At 39.1% G+C, this 14,774-nt stretch overlaps 1 protein-coding gene across 1 annotated transcript in view; it reads right to left on the bottom strand.

The window, feature by feature from the left end:
- DGKQ (diacylglycerol kinase theta) overlaps positions 1 to 14,774 on the bottom strand; it is a 278,163-nt gene that overhangs the window by 119,844 nt on the left and 143,545 nt on the right. The window contains exons 6-7 of the mRNA XM_089670873.1: positions 12,542 to 12,695; positions 8,287 to 8,355 (exon numbers count right to left, since the gene is read on the bottom strand). Coding sequence (XP_089526999.1) covers positions 8,287 to 8,355; positions 12,542 to 12,695 — 223 coding nt within the window. The remainder of the gene's footprint in view (positions 1 to 8,286; positions 8,356 to 12,541; positions 12,696 to 14,774) is intronic.

Below are 14,774 nucleotides of genomic sequence, written 5' to 3'. Positions count from 1 at the left end.
GCTTTTTTTTTTTTCTTCACTATAGCTCAGAGATTCAACTGTCACTTTCCTCCCAGCTAAAAGAGAAAGTTTCTTTTTAGTTTATTACCCCAAGTTAAAAGAAACAATGTTTCCTTTTAGTTTCATAAAAGAAACAAAGCTTCCTTTAACTCTGGGGAAAGTGACAGCTCTGTGAGCTATAGTGAAGAAAAAAAAAAAAAAGCTGGCAATTGTATTTGAAAATCGGCACCGACATACACTTCGTATTGCGAAAAAAATTAGTTACAAATTCGTAAATTGAGGCATTATTTTCAAAGGATTTTCATTCATAAACCAAAAATTACGTTAACCAAGGCGTTTGTAAACCGAGTTACACCTGTATAACAATTTATGTAGGGAATTCATTTTAACCGCCGTTATTCTCCCTAAAAATATTGGGAAAAATTTCCACTGTTTAAGGGCATTATGGATGCGAGTAACACAAGGGAGATAGTTAAACTGGAAAACAGATTAAATACTGGGGGTTAAATGTACTCCAAGATAGGGAAGGGACTGGAATGACCAATGGACACGGCCAAATGCCTTGTTAATATCAAGACTAAGTAGTAATACCTCTTTTGAAGATAAATTGGCATCCTGTAGAACATTAATCACTGATAACATCAGATTGGTTACCAATCTATGTGGTATAAAACCAGATTGAGCAGGAGAGGTTAGAGTTGAAATAATAGAGGCCAATCTATCAGCTAGAACCCTACTAAAAATGTTTAAGTCATTATTGATGACAGATATAGATCTATAATTTTGAGGATGTAAGTGGCCTTTATTTGGCTTCAGGAGGAGAGACATTTTGGCTAGCAACATCTCCTTAGGCAATAAGTTACCTACCATAATGTGATCAAACAACATTGATAATTTTTGAGCTATTAGGGAGGAGAAATGTTTATAATACATGGTGGAGAACCCATCTGGGCCTGGAGCAGTAGATCTTTTAAGAGATTTAATAACACAAACTATTTCCTCTTCTGTGCAGGGGGCATTAAGAGTAGACTTCTGAGAAGAGGATAAAGTAGGTAGAGATAAGCAGTATAACCAGGAGCCTAATGAGTTTGAAGGGGGAGAGGAAGGTTAAGCCAAAATAGAGGAATAAAATTGTTCAAAAATGCGGTGGACTTCTAAAGGGCAAGGTAACAATATTACCCTATGAGTCCCTAAGCTTATATACATGGGGTGGCCGCAAAGATTGGGTAAGTTTGTGAGCAAACATTGCAGATGATGTGTTACTGTGGAGTAAAAATCTAGCCTTAGACCAACGGAGAGCTTTTTCTGTCTTCGAGGGTAACAGGGTATTCAACTCCAACCTCTTCTGTGAGATCAATTGTAGATGCGAGTCTGATGGATTGAGGAAATGTAATTTGTATAGACACTCCAAGTGAATAACGTCTGCCATCTTTGTTTATTTCGGGCTGCTGCTAGTCTAATTAAGTGGCCTCTCAATACCGCTTTGTGGACAGCCCATAGAGTGGAAAGAGACATGTCAGGGGTACAGTTCAATTGAAAATATTCTTCAATTAGTGAAGCAATTTCCTGGCGGGTGTCCAGCTCCAAGATGAGGGAATAGTTCAAACCCCAGAAAAAGGGGGTATCAGATAAACAAATACATTTTGTGGAAAAGAAAGTAATCTGATGGTCCGACCATGGACATGGGTAAATATGTGCTTTAATAGAGTTCGCTAGGACAATGGGTGTACAAAAACCTGGCGAATGCGCCATGAGGATGTGAGAAGAATGTATATTTCCTAGCTCCCATATTATGAGCACACCAGGAGTCTACTAATTGTGTAGTATGAAGAAGTTTAGAAAGGGATTAAGGGAATATTTTGGAGGAGGTAGTGTGAAAGCTTCTATCCAAGGATGGATTAGCAACAGAATTAAAGTCCCCTCCTAGAAGTATATGAGATTAATATTGATGCAAAATACAGAAAAATTAAGTAAAGAAGGAGGCTTGGGAGTCATGAGGAGCATAAAGATTTGCAAAAGTCACTTTACGACCAGCTATCAAACTCTTGACTATAATAAATCTGCTTTCGGGGTCACGATAAATATTTTGCATATCAAAAGGAGACCGAGTGATGGATAAAGATGGCTATTTCTCTACTTTTTGAAGAGAACAATGTGTAATAAGACTGGTTAAAAGATTTGTGAAAGAACTGCAGATGGCTATGCGTCGAAAAGTCTGTCTCCTGTAATATTAATACCTTCGCTCCCAAATGTTTACAATGTAGGAAAGCTTTCTTGCGCTTATGAGGGGAACTAAATCCCTGAATGTTATGTGAGATACAAGAGATAGTCATGATAACATAGCATAAGTAAAGTATACCATATAAATGGAGCATGGCGGAGAATGTCACCGAGATTTTCGAACCACAGCCATCACCTATCCAAAATAAACGGATGAGAAGGTGTCTATAAGTAAACCTGGATCTAAAGGTTGGTAGTAGAGATAGATAGAGGAGGAGCCACCTTAGATAATAATAAACATGTTAGAATATACCCAGATAAATGATGTGAAATCCAACAAATGGTAATATCCATATGGTAAGCTTGAAGAAAAAAAAACAAAAACCGAGTAACAAGATAAAAGCGCCAGGAAAAGGGCAGTGCAAAAAAGACAAAACATTATAAAAAAAAAATATTATATATATATATTTACTAGGGACAGGTAAAAAAAGAGAACCCGAGAAGTACACCATAAACCAAAGGACCAAATAGTCCCGAACTTGACCCAGTCCGAGGTGTCCACAGATAGAGACAGCTAAGAACATGGACCAACAGAGTCCAGATGAACATGACTTGGTAAACCGTATGTGAAAAACAAACATACACGGACTAGAGCGGGGGGGGGGGGGGGTTGCATCAGCATTTCTAGGTCAATAAAAGCCAAAACAAGAATATCCATATACAGTCAGGTCCATAAATATTGGGACATCGACACAATTCTAACATTTTTGGCTCTATACACCACCACAATGGATTTGAAATGAAACGAACAAGATGAGCTTTAACTGCAGACTGTCAGCTTTAATTTGAGGGTATTTACATTCAAATCAGGTGAACGGTGTAGGAATTACAACAGTTTGCATATGTGCCTCCCACTTATTAAGGAACCAAAAGTAATGGGACAGAATAATAATCATAAATCAAACTTTCACTTTTTAATACTTGGTTGCAAATCCTTTGCAGTCAATTACAGCCTGAAGTGTGGAACGCATAGACATCACCAGACGCTGGGTTTCATCCCTGGTGATGCTCTGCCAGGCCTCTACTGCAACTGTCTTCAGTTCCTGCTTGTTCTTGGGGCATTTTCCCTTCAGTTTTGTCTTCAGCAAGTGAAATGCATGCTCAATCGGATTCAGGTCAGGTGATTGACTTGGCCATTGCATAACATTCCACTTCTTTCCCTTAAAAAACTCTTTGGTTGCTTTTGCAGTATGCTTTGGGTCATTGTCCATCTGCACTGTGAAGCGGCGTCCAATGAGTTCTGAAGCATTTGGCTGAATATGAGCAGATAATATTGCCCGAAACACTTCAGAATTCATCCTGCTGCTTTTGTCAGCAGTCACATCATCAATAAATACAAGAGAACCAGTTCCATTGGCAGCCATACATGCCCACGCTATGACACTACCACCACCATGCTTCACTGATGAGCTGGTATGCTTAGGATCATGAGCAGTTCCTTTCCTTCTCCATACTCTCTCTTCCCATCACTCTGGTACAAGTTGATCTTGGTCTCATCTGTCCATAGGATGTTGTTCCAGAACTTTGAAGGCTTTTTTAGATGTCGTTTGGCAAACTCTAATCTGGCCTTCCTGTTTTTGAGGCTCACCAATGGTTTACATCTTGTGGTGAACCTTCTGTATTCACTCTGGTGAAGTCTTCTCTTGATTATTGACTTTGACACACATACACCTACCTCCTGGAGAGTGTTCTTGATCTGGCCAACTGTTGTGAAGGGTGTTTTCTTCACCAGGGAAAGAATTCTTCGGTCTTCCACCACAGTTGTTTTCTGTGGTCTTCCGGGTCTTTTGGTGTTGCTGAGCTCACCGGTGCGTTCCTTCTTTTTAAGAATGTTCCAAACAGTTGTTTTGGCCACGCCTAATGTTTTTGCTATCTCTCTGATGGGTTTTTGTTTTGTTTTTTCAGCCTAATGATGGCTTGCTTCACTGATAGTGACAGCTCTTTGGATCTCATCTTGAGAGTTGACAGCAACAGATTCCAAATACAAATAGCACACTTGAAATGAACTCTGGACCTTTTATCTGCTCATTGTAATTGGGATAATGAGGAAATAACACACACCTGGCCATGGAACGGCTGAGAAGCCAATTGTCCCATTACTTTTGATCCCTTAATAAGTGGGAGGCACATATGCAAACTGTTGTAATTCCTACACCGTTCACCTGATTTGAATGTAAATACCCTCAAATTAAAGCTGACAGTCTGCAGTTATAGCACATCTTGTTTGTTTCATTTCAAATCCATTGTGGTGGTGTATAGAGCCAAAAATGTTAGAATTGTGTCGATGTCCCAATATTTATGGACCTGACTGTATACCTGTGCCTGTATTATGCCTAAGAGAAAAACAATAAAATATTACTTGCATAGACCCAAGTACCCTGAATAAAGGAAGTGATAGCTATATTAAAATTCATCTCTAGGTGTATGACTGATACCGCCAGGTGGCAGCTGGAGATCAATAACTTAGTAAATTCACCGTGCAGGTGAAAAAATAAAAAATAAACAATGTCAGACGGCATGCTGAACTCTTCGCCTGTCTTGCCTGGGGGAAGGAGTGCTCCATATAGATGATAGACGAGGGGTACAAGGTGGTCGAGGGATTACTTCATGTTCCAGAAGGCCCAGTTTAACAAGGATATCCTTCCCTTCCAGCAAAGTAGTGGCCACATATGTAGAGCCATTGTGCGGAATCGGCAGCTTGAATGGGAATCCCCAATAGTAGCGGATCTTTGCAGCTGTCAGGACAGATGTAACTTCCTTCATTTTGCGCCTGCGGTCGAGTGTGGCAGAAGAATTATCAGGATAGATTTGAAGAGCGTGACCATCCAGAGAGATAGGAGGAGAGTTTCTGAAGGCTCTTAGGATATCTTCTTAAACCAGAAAATCTTTCATACACAGTATAATGTCTCTTGGAGACATTGGTGGTTTAGGACGCAATGCTCTATGAATGCGATCACATAGAAAAGCTAAGGTGTCATGGTCAGGCAATAAAGATGAGTTTTTACATGGCTGGGGTTAGTTCGGTAATAGTTTCTGGAACCCCTCTGATATGTAAATTGTTGTGCTGGTGCCCATTATCCAAATCCTCCACTTGAGCATGAAGCAGAGTAAAAGCATTAGAAAGGGACTTGTGCTCCCTAGAAAGCTCATTATAAGCCAGGTTGAGCTCATCATGCTTGGTCTCAAGGCGGTCTGTACGAGTACCAAGTTCAGTCAGTTCTTGTGAGAGTGCATTTGTTGTTCTGTGCAGCTCAAGTTGAAATTAAGCTGCAAGTTTAGAATACATAGTGTCCAGACTGGTGAAGGTTCTAATTCTGGCTCCAGTGATAGCGGTGGGCGAGGAGATGGAGGAGTGGAGGCACCATTTTGTGCCATGCCATAGCAGATAGGTAGTGAGGGATTTATGAGCGCCTCCACGGGTCTTCTTGCAGGTGGAAGGAAAATACAGGCTCTCGGGTACAAGGGTGTGAAGAATCTGTGTCTCTGAAAAGTATCGCTGGCCTAGCAGTAGTGGCGGTAAGCCCTGGTAAGAGCGGAACCACAGCGTGGAGAACCCGACACGTAGCATGTAGTGCATGAGCCCCCCCAGGTCTGCTTTTTTTTAAATGGGACAAGTCTGCATTTTTGTTTTGTTTAAAAAATGGAAGTGGACAAAAAAAAAAAAAAAGGATGTAAATAGGTGAAAAACTAATGTAAACAGAGGTTAAACTGATGTAAAACGGAACGGAACTAAACGAAGATGGATGTTAACTGATATAAATTGAATCAAATTTTCTTAGCAAAAATGTGACTGAATGAATGATGCCCGTGTGAAAGGTGCCTTGGTTTTAATAAAGCATAAATCAGAGAGGCATTTGGCGAATAAAGGTAAAAAAAAAAAAAAGAAAAAAAAAATTATAAAGGCTCCCCCCCTTAAAGAAAAGCAATAGAAAAACTTCCCCTACGCCGTTTAGCAGTGAGGGAGGAAAAAAAAAAAAAAAATTCATACTTTTCCTTTCAGAGAAGACATTTTTTAAAAATATCGCTTTAAAAAATGCTTCTCACTGTCTTTGGGAGTCTGGATAGTAAGGGCATCTTGCCTTACCTATGCTAAGCGTATTAATTGTCACTGAAAGACATAAAAGACATAACTGGTTCGCTGTTAGTCATGCCTGAACCATTTTGCCCAAACCAGGGTTCACGGCAAAAAAAAAAATAAAAAAAATACACTTTTGGATTTGGATACCCACTATACAAGCTAGTAAAGAGAAACTTTCAACCCCTTATCCATTCAAATGTAGAATCCTGTGCTTCACCACACAGCATGGACTCCCAGTCAGCAAGGGAGCTAGAACCATCTTATTTAGCTGTAGAAGGTGCAGGGGAGGCAGCTGGCATGTATCAGCAAACTAATAGGAATTGGGATAGCACATGACTGCTACAAGCCACTTGTTTATTTGGGAAAACATCGTGCAAGATTTTCCAGCTAATACATGTCCCCTTAGATGACACTCAGAGAAACAATATACCTTAACATAGGAAACGAGTAATATTTATGAGCTTCTGTTGAAACTGTACAGTTCATAAACTGGATTATCTATTTCTGTCAAGCTGTGGAAATGACTGCCATGGACCTTCAAGCATTGATTTCACATTTAGGGCAGTTTTCTATTCGGTAGATCAATATATAAAACTCTGCATCTAGCTAATGACCGTTTTGCTGGGCTTATTGGAATAAGCTCATATGGCTACTCTTGAAGGAATTATTACTAAATAAATTGGACCATACCAACTCACATTTGGGTAGATTTTGTTTGTATTAAGAAACATTTTTACTGCAGTTGTGACAGGCTACTGTTGCTGGACAACTAATTTTTTATTATGAGTTTGGAAGTCACAAATGGATATGAACCTTAATATTCTATTAATATAGTTATATCTCATAATTTGTGCTGGTGATACAAATTTGACATATCAATTTACGCGCTGATTATAAATTATACATGATAGAATCAATTCAATTATTAAGTATAGGGGAGAAAAAACACCAGGCTGGTTCTTTTTTGTTTGCTATGTGGACATCAAAGATATGACTTTTAAGTTTAGACTTTGAAGAGTGAAGCACTTTCAGAAATTTTATTTATTAGAGTTGTTTTGTAGAAGTCACTGAAACAGGTGTTTTTGGCATGCATGTCCACTGTAATTTAGTGTTACGAATTATTTATAATATTTTTTGCTGCTACTTTGTAGTAAGGTTATTTGAATGATTAAGCTCACAATAATAACATCTATTAATATTACATTGTTCCAGAAGGCCTTGTCTTTGCTTTATGTTTAATGGCAAGCTACAGTCTCTCTCAAATGTTCTTTTGGAACAGCTAAGGCTTTTTCCTGGCACACCCCCCCCATTCAGTTTAAATGTGTGCAATCTCTTTATGATTGTAGATGCACATTCCTAACAAAATGTTAAACTCTTCCCAAAACCTCACTATCAGGCCTGCAATATTATGAGTAGTAGTAGTGCTTTCCCAGAAAATAACCTCTACATATAGTAACAACATGCTTAAATTTTGTCTGAGTTCATGACAGATGTACTTTACAAAAGAAACCCATTTTATTTTATTGCTAAAAGGGAGGCACATGGATGCTTAAACTTACATGCTGCACTGGCTTTAAGATACTCTGACTGAATAGTTCTTGCATCTAGCTATGCCTTGGCTGTTCCAAGCATTACTGTTTAGAAGCGTTGGGCTCAGTAAAATGGACAAACACATGTGCACGCACACAAGGCTGCTAGTAAGGCTCAAAAATCTCTATAAGGAGCAGGTGGGCTCTTCCACTCAGACTGCGGTGAGCACAGGACGAGGCAGGTGGAGCTCAGACGGTCTCTTAGACAGCTTTTAACATATGCTCTGAGAAAAAAGTTATTGTATTTAAAGGGTTATGTTTTCATTAAACTGCTAAAACACATATAGCTCCTTACTTATTCCAATATTCGTTTCAGCCTGATAATTATGCAATACGTACTTGAATCATTAGATGTGGGAGTTTCTTTTACTGAACCTTGTGTTATTCCATCTGTTTCATTGTCTTCATCTGTCAAAATAAAAATAAATATTTCAATACCTCTACAAGCTACACAATTGTACAAGATAAAAGAAAACTGCCTGCCTAAAATTATAGAAAACGATGAACACTTCTATGCATCTCTTGTTGCACAGTTTCTAAGTACCCCTAATATCTATTTTTACACCTACTGTACATTACAGTGATTGTAAAGGGTTTTTTTTAAATAAAAAAAATGTTACAATTACCTGCTCTGTGTAATTGTTTTGCAAGAGCAACCCCGATCCTTCTTTTCTGGGGTCCCCAACTAATGCTCCTGGCCTCTTCCCTTTTCTGATTGCCCCGATAGCAAGCCACCCGTTATGGGGGCACTTGTGTAGGCTCGAGCCCAAGCCAGGCTGTGTGTGTCAACTGACACACTTTAAAATTTCTGTAGATATTTTGAAGCAAACCTACCAAAGTGCACTGTTTGGGTGTATTCTACACTTGTGAATGGTTTTCATTTGTTTTTTAATAAAAGAAGTTGTTTAAATATAGTGCACAATGATACTTTTTATTGTTCTTGAGCAATAAATGTGAACTGGAAAAGTTTCATCCTGCACCTGGAACCTGACATTTGGTGGGAGAGGAGGGCGTAGTTGGTAAATTTGGTTGACTCTGGAGGAGATGGTGAAATCCCCAATTAAAAAGGCCAAGGTGCATGGTGATCTATCTACACTATAGGTACTACAGATGAGCAGATGGTGTGAATGGTGACTGGGAACATAAGTGGTGGCTACTGGATAATAGTTACATTGGCACAAAGCAGAGAATATATTCACTTTATTATGGACTTAATGTGAATGGACTGTATATATTTGTTTATCTGAGCACATTACAGTTTTATTGAGCAAAATTCTCACACTATCGCCTACTCTGCTCACTTTTAGGCGATCTCTGAAAATCTCTCTCTTCAGGGAAGCATATCCTGCCCTCATCTAATACTGGAATCTTCTACTCTTCCAAGCAGTCCATCCCCCACAGTTACTACCTTTTGTACCACTAGCCCCTCCCTCCTAGATTGTAAACTCCAAGGAGCAGGGCCCTCAAATCCCTCTTGTATTGTTACTGTATTGTCTTCTGCTATATTGTAAAGCGCTGAGCAAACTGTTGGCTAAACTATATAAATCCTGTATAATAATAATAAACATATATATATATATATATATATATATATATATATATATATATATATATATATATATAAATAAATAACACATACACACACACATATACATATAAACACACAGCACACAGTGAAAGAAATAAGTATGTGATCCCCTGCTGATTTTGATTGTTTGCCCACCCACAAAGGAATGATCAGTCTAAAAATCAAAATGGTAGGTGTATTGTAACACAAAGACAGAACAGCAACAAAAAATTCTAAAGAAATACATGTTTAACAAATTATGCACCGATTTGCATGTTCATTAGGTAAATAAGTATTTGATCCCCTATCATTCAGCAGGATTTCTGGCTATCAGGTGTCTTTCATACAGGTAACCAGATGAGATTAGAAGCAGTCTCTTAAAGGGAGTGCTGCTAATCTCATTTTGTTACCTATATAAAAGACACCTGTCCACAGGAGCAATCAAACAATCAGATTCCAAACTCTCCACCATGGCAAAGACCAAAAAGCTGTCCAAGGATGACAGGGACAAGATTGTAGACCTACACAAGGCTGGACTGGGCTATCAAACGATCACCAAGCAGCTTGGTGAAAAGGTGAAACAGTTGGTGCAATCATTCGCAAATGGAAGAAACACAAAAAAAACTGTCAGTCTCCCTAGGTCACCATGCAAGATCTCACCTCGTGGAGTGTCAATGATCATGAGAACAGTGAGGAATCATCCCAGAACTACACATAAGGATCTTGTCAATGTTCTCCTGGCAGCTGGGACCACAGTCACCAAGAAAACAATTGGTGACACACTACACCGACAAGGATTGAAATCCTGCAGTGCTGGCAAGGTCCCTCTGCTCAAGATAGCATATATTCAGGCCCGTCTGAAGTTTGCCACTGAACATTTGAATGATGCAGAGGACGACTGGTTGAAAGGATTGTGGTAAAATGAGACCAAAATCGAACTCTTTGGCATCAACTCAACTCGCCGTGTTTGGAGGAGGAGGAATGCTGCCTATGACCCAAAGAACACCATCCCAACTGTCAAATATGATGGTGGAAACATTCTGCTTTGGGGGTGTTTTTCTGCTAAGGGGACAGGACAACTGCACCATGTCAAAGGGACGATGGACGGAGAAATGTACCGTCAAATCTTGGGTGAAAACCTTCCCTCAGACAGGGCACTGAAAATGGGTCATGGATGGGTGTTCCAGTATGACAATGACCCAAAACACACGGCCAAGGCAACAAAGGAGTGGCTCAAGAAGAAGCACATTAAAGTCATGGAGTGGCCTAGCCAGTCTCCAGACCTTAATCCAATTGAAAATCTGTGGAGGGAGCTGACAGTTTGAGTTGCCAAATGTCAGCCACCAAACCGTAAAGACTTGGAGGATCTGCCAAGAGGAGTGGGCCAAAATCCCTCCTGAGATGTGTGCAAACCTGGTGGCCAACTACAGGAAACGTCTGACCTCTGTTATTGCCAACAAGGGATTTGCCACCAAGTACTAAGTCATGTTTGTGAAGGGGATCAAATACCTATTTCCCTCATGAACATGCAAATCAGTGCATAATTTGTTAGACATGCATTTCTGTTGACTTTTGTGGCTATTCTGTCTCTCAGTGTTACAATACACCTACCAATCGATTTTTAGACTGATCATTTCTTTGTGAGTGGGCAAACATTCAAAATCAGCAGGGGATCAAATTCAAATACTTAATTTATATATATATATATATATATATATATATATATATATATATATATACACATATACATATACATATATATATATATATATATATATATATATATACACATATACATATATACACACACATATAAACACCCATACACACACCCATATACTCTATTTCTAAAATTCTGTTTTCACGTTGTCATTATGGGGTACTAAGTGTAGTTCAATGAGAAAAAATGAATTTAAACTAATATCAGACTGCAACATAAAAACATTGAAAAAAAGTGAAGGGGGGCTGAATACTTTCTGAATGCACTGTATATATAATCCCAATAAGTCATGGTTATTGATTAAAATGGCATTGGAAAGTCAATAGGATAAATTGGGCAGCAAATAAACATGTTCTACATGTTTTCTTTGGATGGCTGGGTGCACGTGCGTTACCTGGGAAACTGGGGAAGAGATGGCACCAGGATGCAATATTGAAAGAAGCTGGCAGTGGCAGTGTGATACTTTGGCTAATATTCTGCTGGGAAATCTTGGGTCCTGCCATTCATGTGGATATTACTTTGACAGTAACCAAGGAAACAGTATTCCCTGATGGCAGTGGACTCTTTCATCAGGATAATGCACCCTGTCACACTGCAAAATGGCTCAAGAATGGTTTGAGGAACACACCAACGAGTTTGAGGTGTTGACTTGGTCTCCAGATCTTCAACTGAGCATCTGTGTGATGTGCTGGTAAAAACTAGTCCAATCCATGGAGGCCCCACCTCTCAATTTACAGGACTTAAAGGATATGTTACGGACAGCTTGGTGCCAGATACCATAGCATACCATCAGAGGTCTAGTGGTATCCTTGCCGTGACAGGTCAGGTCTGTTTTAGCAGCAAAAGGAGGCCCTACTCAATATAAGGTGGGTGGTAATAAAGTTACGGCTGAACAGTGTATATTGTATTTGTAAAATATTATAGAATTTCATTAAAGACCAAGCTAATACTGGGTTTACTGTAAAAAAAAAAAAGTAAAACAAGCCAATGTAGAGCTTAGTTTGACCTCTGTAATGAAGAAAGACCCATTTCATGTGTCTAAGCATCACAGAATTCCTTACTCCTACATTTTATAGAAATAAATAATTTAGTACACGACATTAAAAAAAAATGTCTTCATAATATTGCACATCCAAATTTTAGCCTTGTAAATGCACCACAGAGTGAAAATGTGAGAAGTCCTTTTATTAAAAAGCAAAGTTAAGTATAAACTCATAAAAGTGAATGCAAAGAGCACTGCCAGAAAAGGATAATAGCACTGAGCCATTTTTAAAACAGAGAAGCAGGCTGACCAGATGAATACAAACCTTGCTCTGTTTGAAGACTCTCTGATATTCTGAAGCAGTGCAGTTTACTAAAGTTGCGAGACTGTAAGTGAACACAGTTTGGTGGAAGTACCATATTTCTTAACCTTCCAAACGTGCACTCGTGGTTCAGGATTACATAACAAGCTGCATGTGCCTGAAAGGAAAGCAAAGGTGGAGATATGAAGACAGTTAATTTCACATGAAATCAAACCTTCCTAAGATTTGTTTGATATCATCTAACAAAAGGTAATGCTCTGGTTAAGAGACATGTTGTGGTGAGGGGTCAGTAACAGTTTTGTGGGTGTGATAACCTTTGTGGGTGTAATAACTTACAAAATGCACATTGTAAAAGTTATGCCAAAATCTTTGTTCTAAAATTTAAAATGGCAAAACTTCTGTGCTCAAAAAATTAATGGAAAATAGGTCAACAAAAGTCTGACCAAAAGAACAGATGTGAGACTTCGCATTGTCGGACCTAATATATTGCTGAAACACTAGGACCTTGCTGGCTCAGGGGGTATGTCTTGTTCTATATTTTCCAACAACGCAGAAAAAAATGTGTCCACTAACCTTTAGATTTTCCAACACACTAGAAAACTCTTTGTTGGACAGTGACCACTTGTGGTAGTTAAATGATTCATGGTGGATCATTTTTCAGAGGGAGCAGAAATGCCACCTCCTCACTGGTGGTTTTAACTCTCAAAAGGCCAGACATATTAAGTTGAATGGGTTGCATTTGGCAGCAGTACTGCCTGCTGAGTGTGTCAGGGGGTTCAATTTTTGCTGTGGCCATGGCATGAGTACAGTAGCATGTTCCTGTTGAGGGTAGGCTATCAGTGCAGTAAAACTGCAGCTCAACTGCCTGCCTTTACTGCCCTCTGGCTGCATATGTCACACTGCCATAGAGAATCTGACTGTTGCAATTGATGTTCAAATCACGTGTTGCTTGTAAGTAATAGGCCACGTATGACAACACACAAAGAGGGTTTGCGTATTTTTATTATAGCTCCATATTCCCTTACATTGTATAGCACTGTAGAGCATGCTGGCTTTGTGTGTATAGGTTTCAAAGAACATTAATGTATAGAAGCATGAATTTGTGGAAAGGCAAAATAGGCCTAGTGCAGCACCACACTTTTTTTGTAACTGGAGTGCCCATGTTAGCCAAATGTAAAGGAGAAAGTTTACTAAAACTGGAGCAGTCAGAATATGGAGCAGCTGTGCTTGGCAACCAGTCAGATTCTATCTATCTTCAGCTTGTTCCATTAAGCTTTAAAAATTAAAGAGAAGCTGATTGGTTGCAATGCACATCTGCTCCAGATTCTGTCTGTTCCAGTCTTAGAAAATTCCCCTAAATGCGTTTAGGCAGACAGACTCTTATTTCATCTTATAACATGATTTTCTATAATGCTAATAAACAACTTATCACACAATAGGTTCATTGCACAAAGCGAACACATGATGATAAAGAGAGTCTTAAAGCGGAACCTTACCCATAACAACTTGATAAAAAATAATGTTCTTTAGCAAGGAACATTCATTTCACCTTAATGCTACCAAAATTAGTGTGTGCTGTAAATTGCCTCCTGTATTGCTCCTGTTTCTTCTCCCTGGAGGCTGCCATTTTTCTGAAGCCCAAAGCCCCTGAACAGTGGTAAATCATAAAGCGGAATTAATCCCATCAATTTAACAGTTTCAAAAAACAGTTACATTCCTGGAATGTTGGAATTGCTGTCACATTTGCTTGTGTCCTCAACCAAACTGTCAAACCATCAAATGGCTGGTGTCATAACTGATAATATGTGCAGCACCATGCCAGTTGCAAATCAAACAGAAGCAGCTTCCTTGGCTGTAAAGAATAAGGGGGTTTAATTCCGCTTTAAGGCTGTTAGCAGATCAGCCTCTACAAATTCTGCAGTGCCTTAAAAATGCCTAAAAATAAAGAAAAACTGAACATGTGCAGAGCAGTGTATTACTAGATTTTAAACAGTATAGACACTTATTTTAAGACCTTGTTCACACCATACGTACAGAAAAACTGATGGAAATAGAAGCGCAGATTTCAGTTGCAGAGATATCAGTTTACATCAGTTTTCATGCGTGCTGCAATTATATTTATATACGTTGCAGACTCCTGTGCAGAAAAAAATCTGCAAGTGATACCAGTGTTGAGGTATGAACAGGGCACATACAGAACAATTGATTTTATTGTGCCCTTGCAGAACGCATGCAG

Source organism: Staurois parvus, unplaced genomic scaffold (assembly GCF_062004578.1).
Source record: "Staurois parvus isolate SC_StPar_1 unplaced genomic scaffold, SC_StPar_1.0 ptg000096l, whole genome shotgun sequence".
Taxonomy (NCBI): Eukaryota; Metazoa; Chordata; class Amphibia; order Anura; family Ranidae; genus Staurois; species Staurois parvus.
Note: the sequence above shows the minus strand (reverse complement) of the source record. Positions and strands in the feature narration are given on the sequence as shown.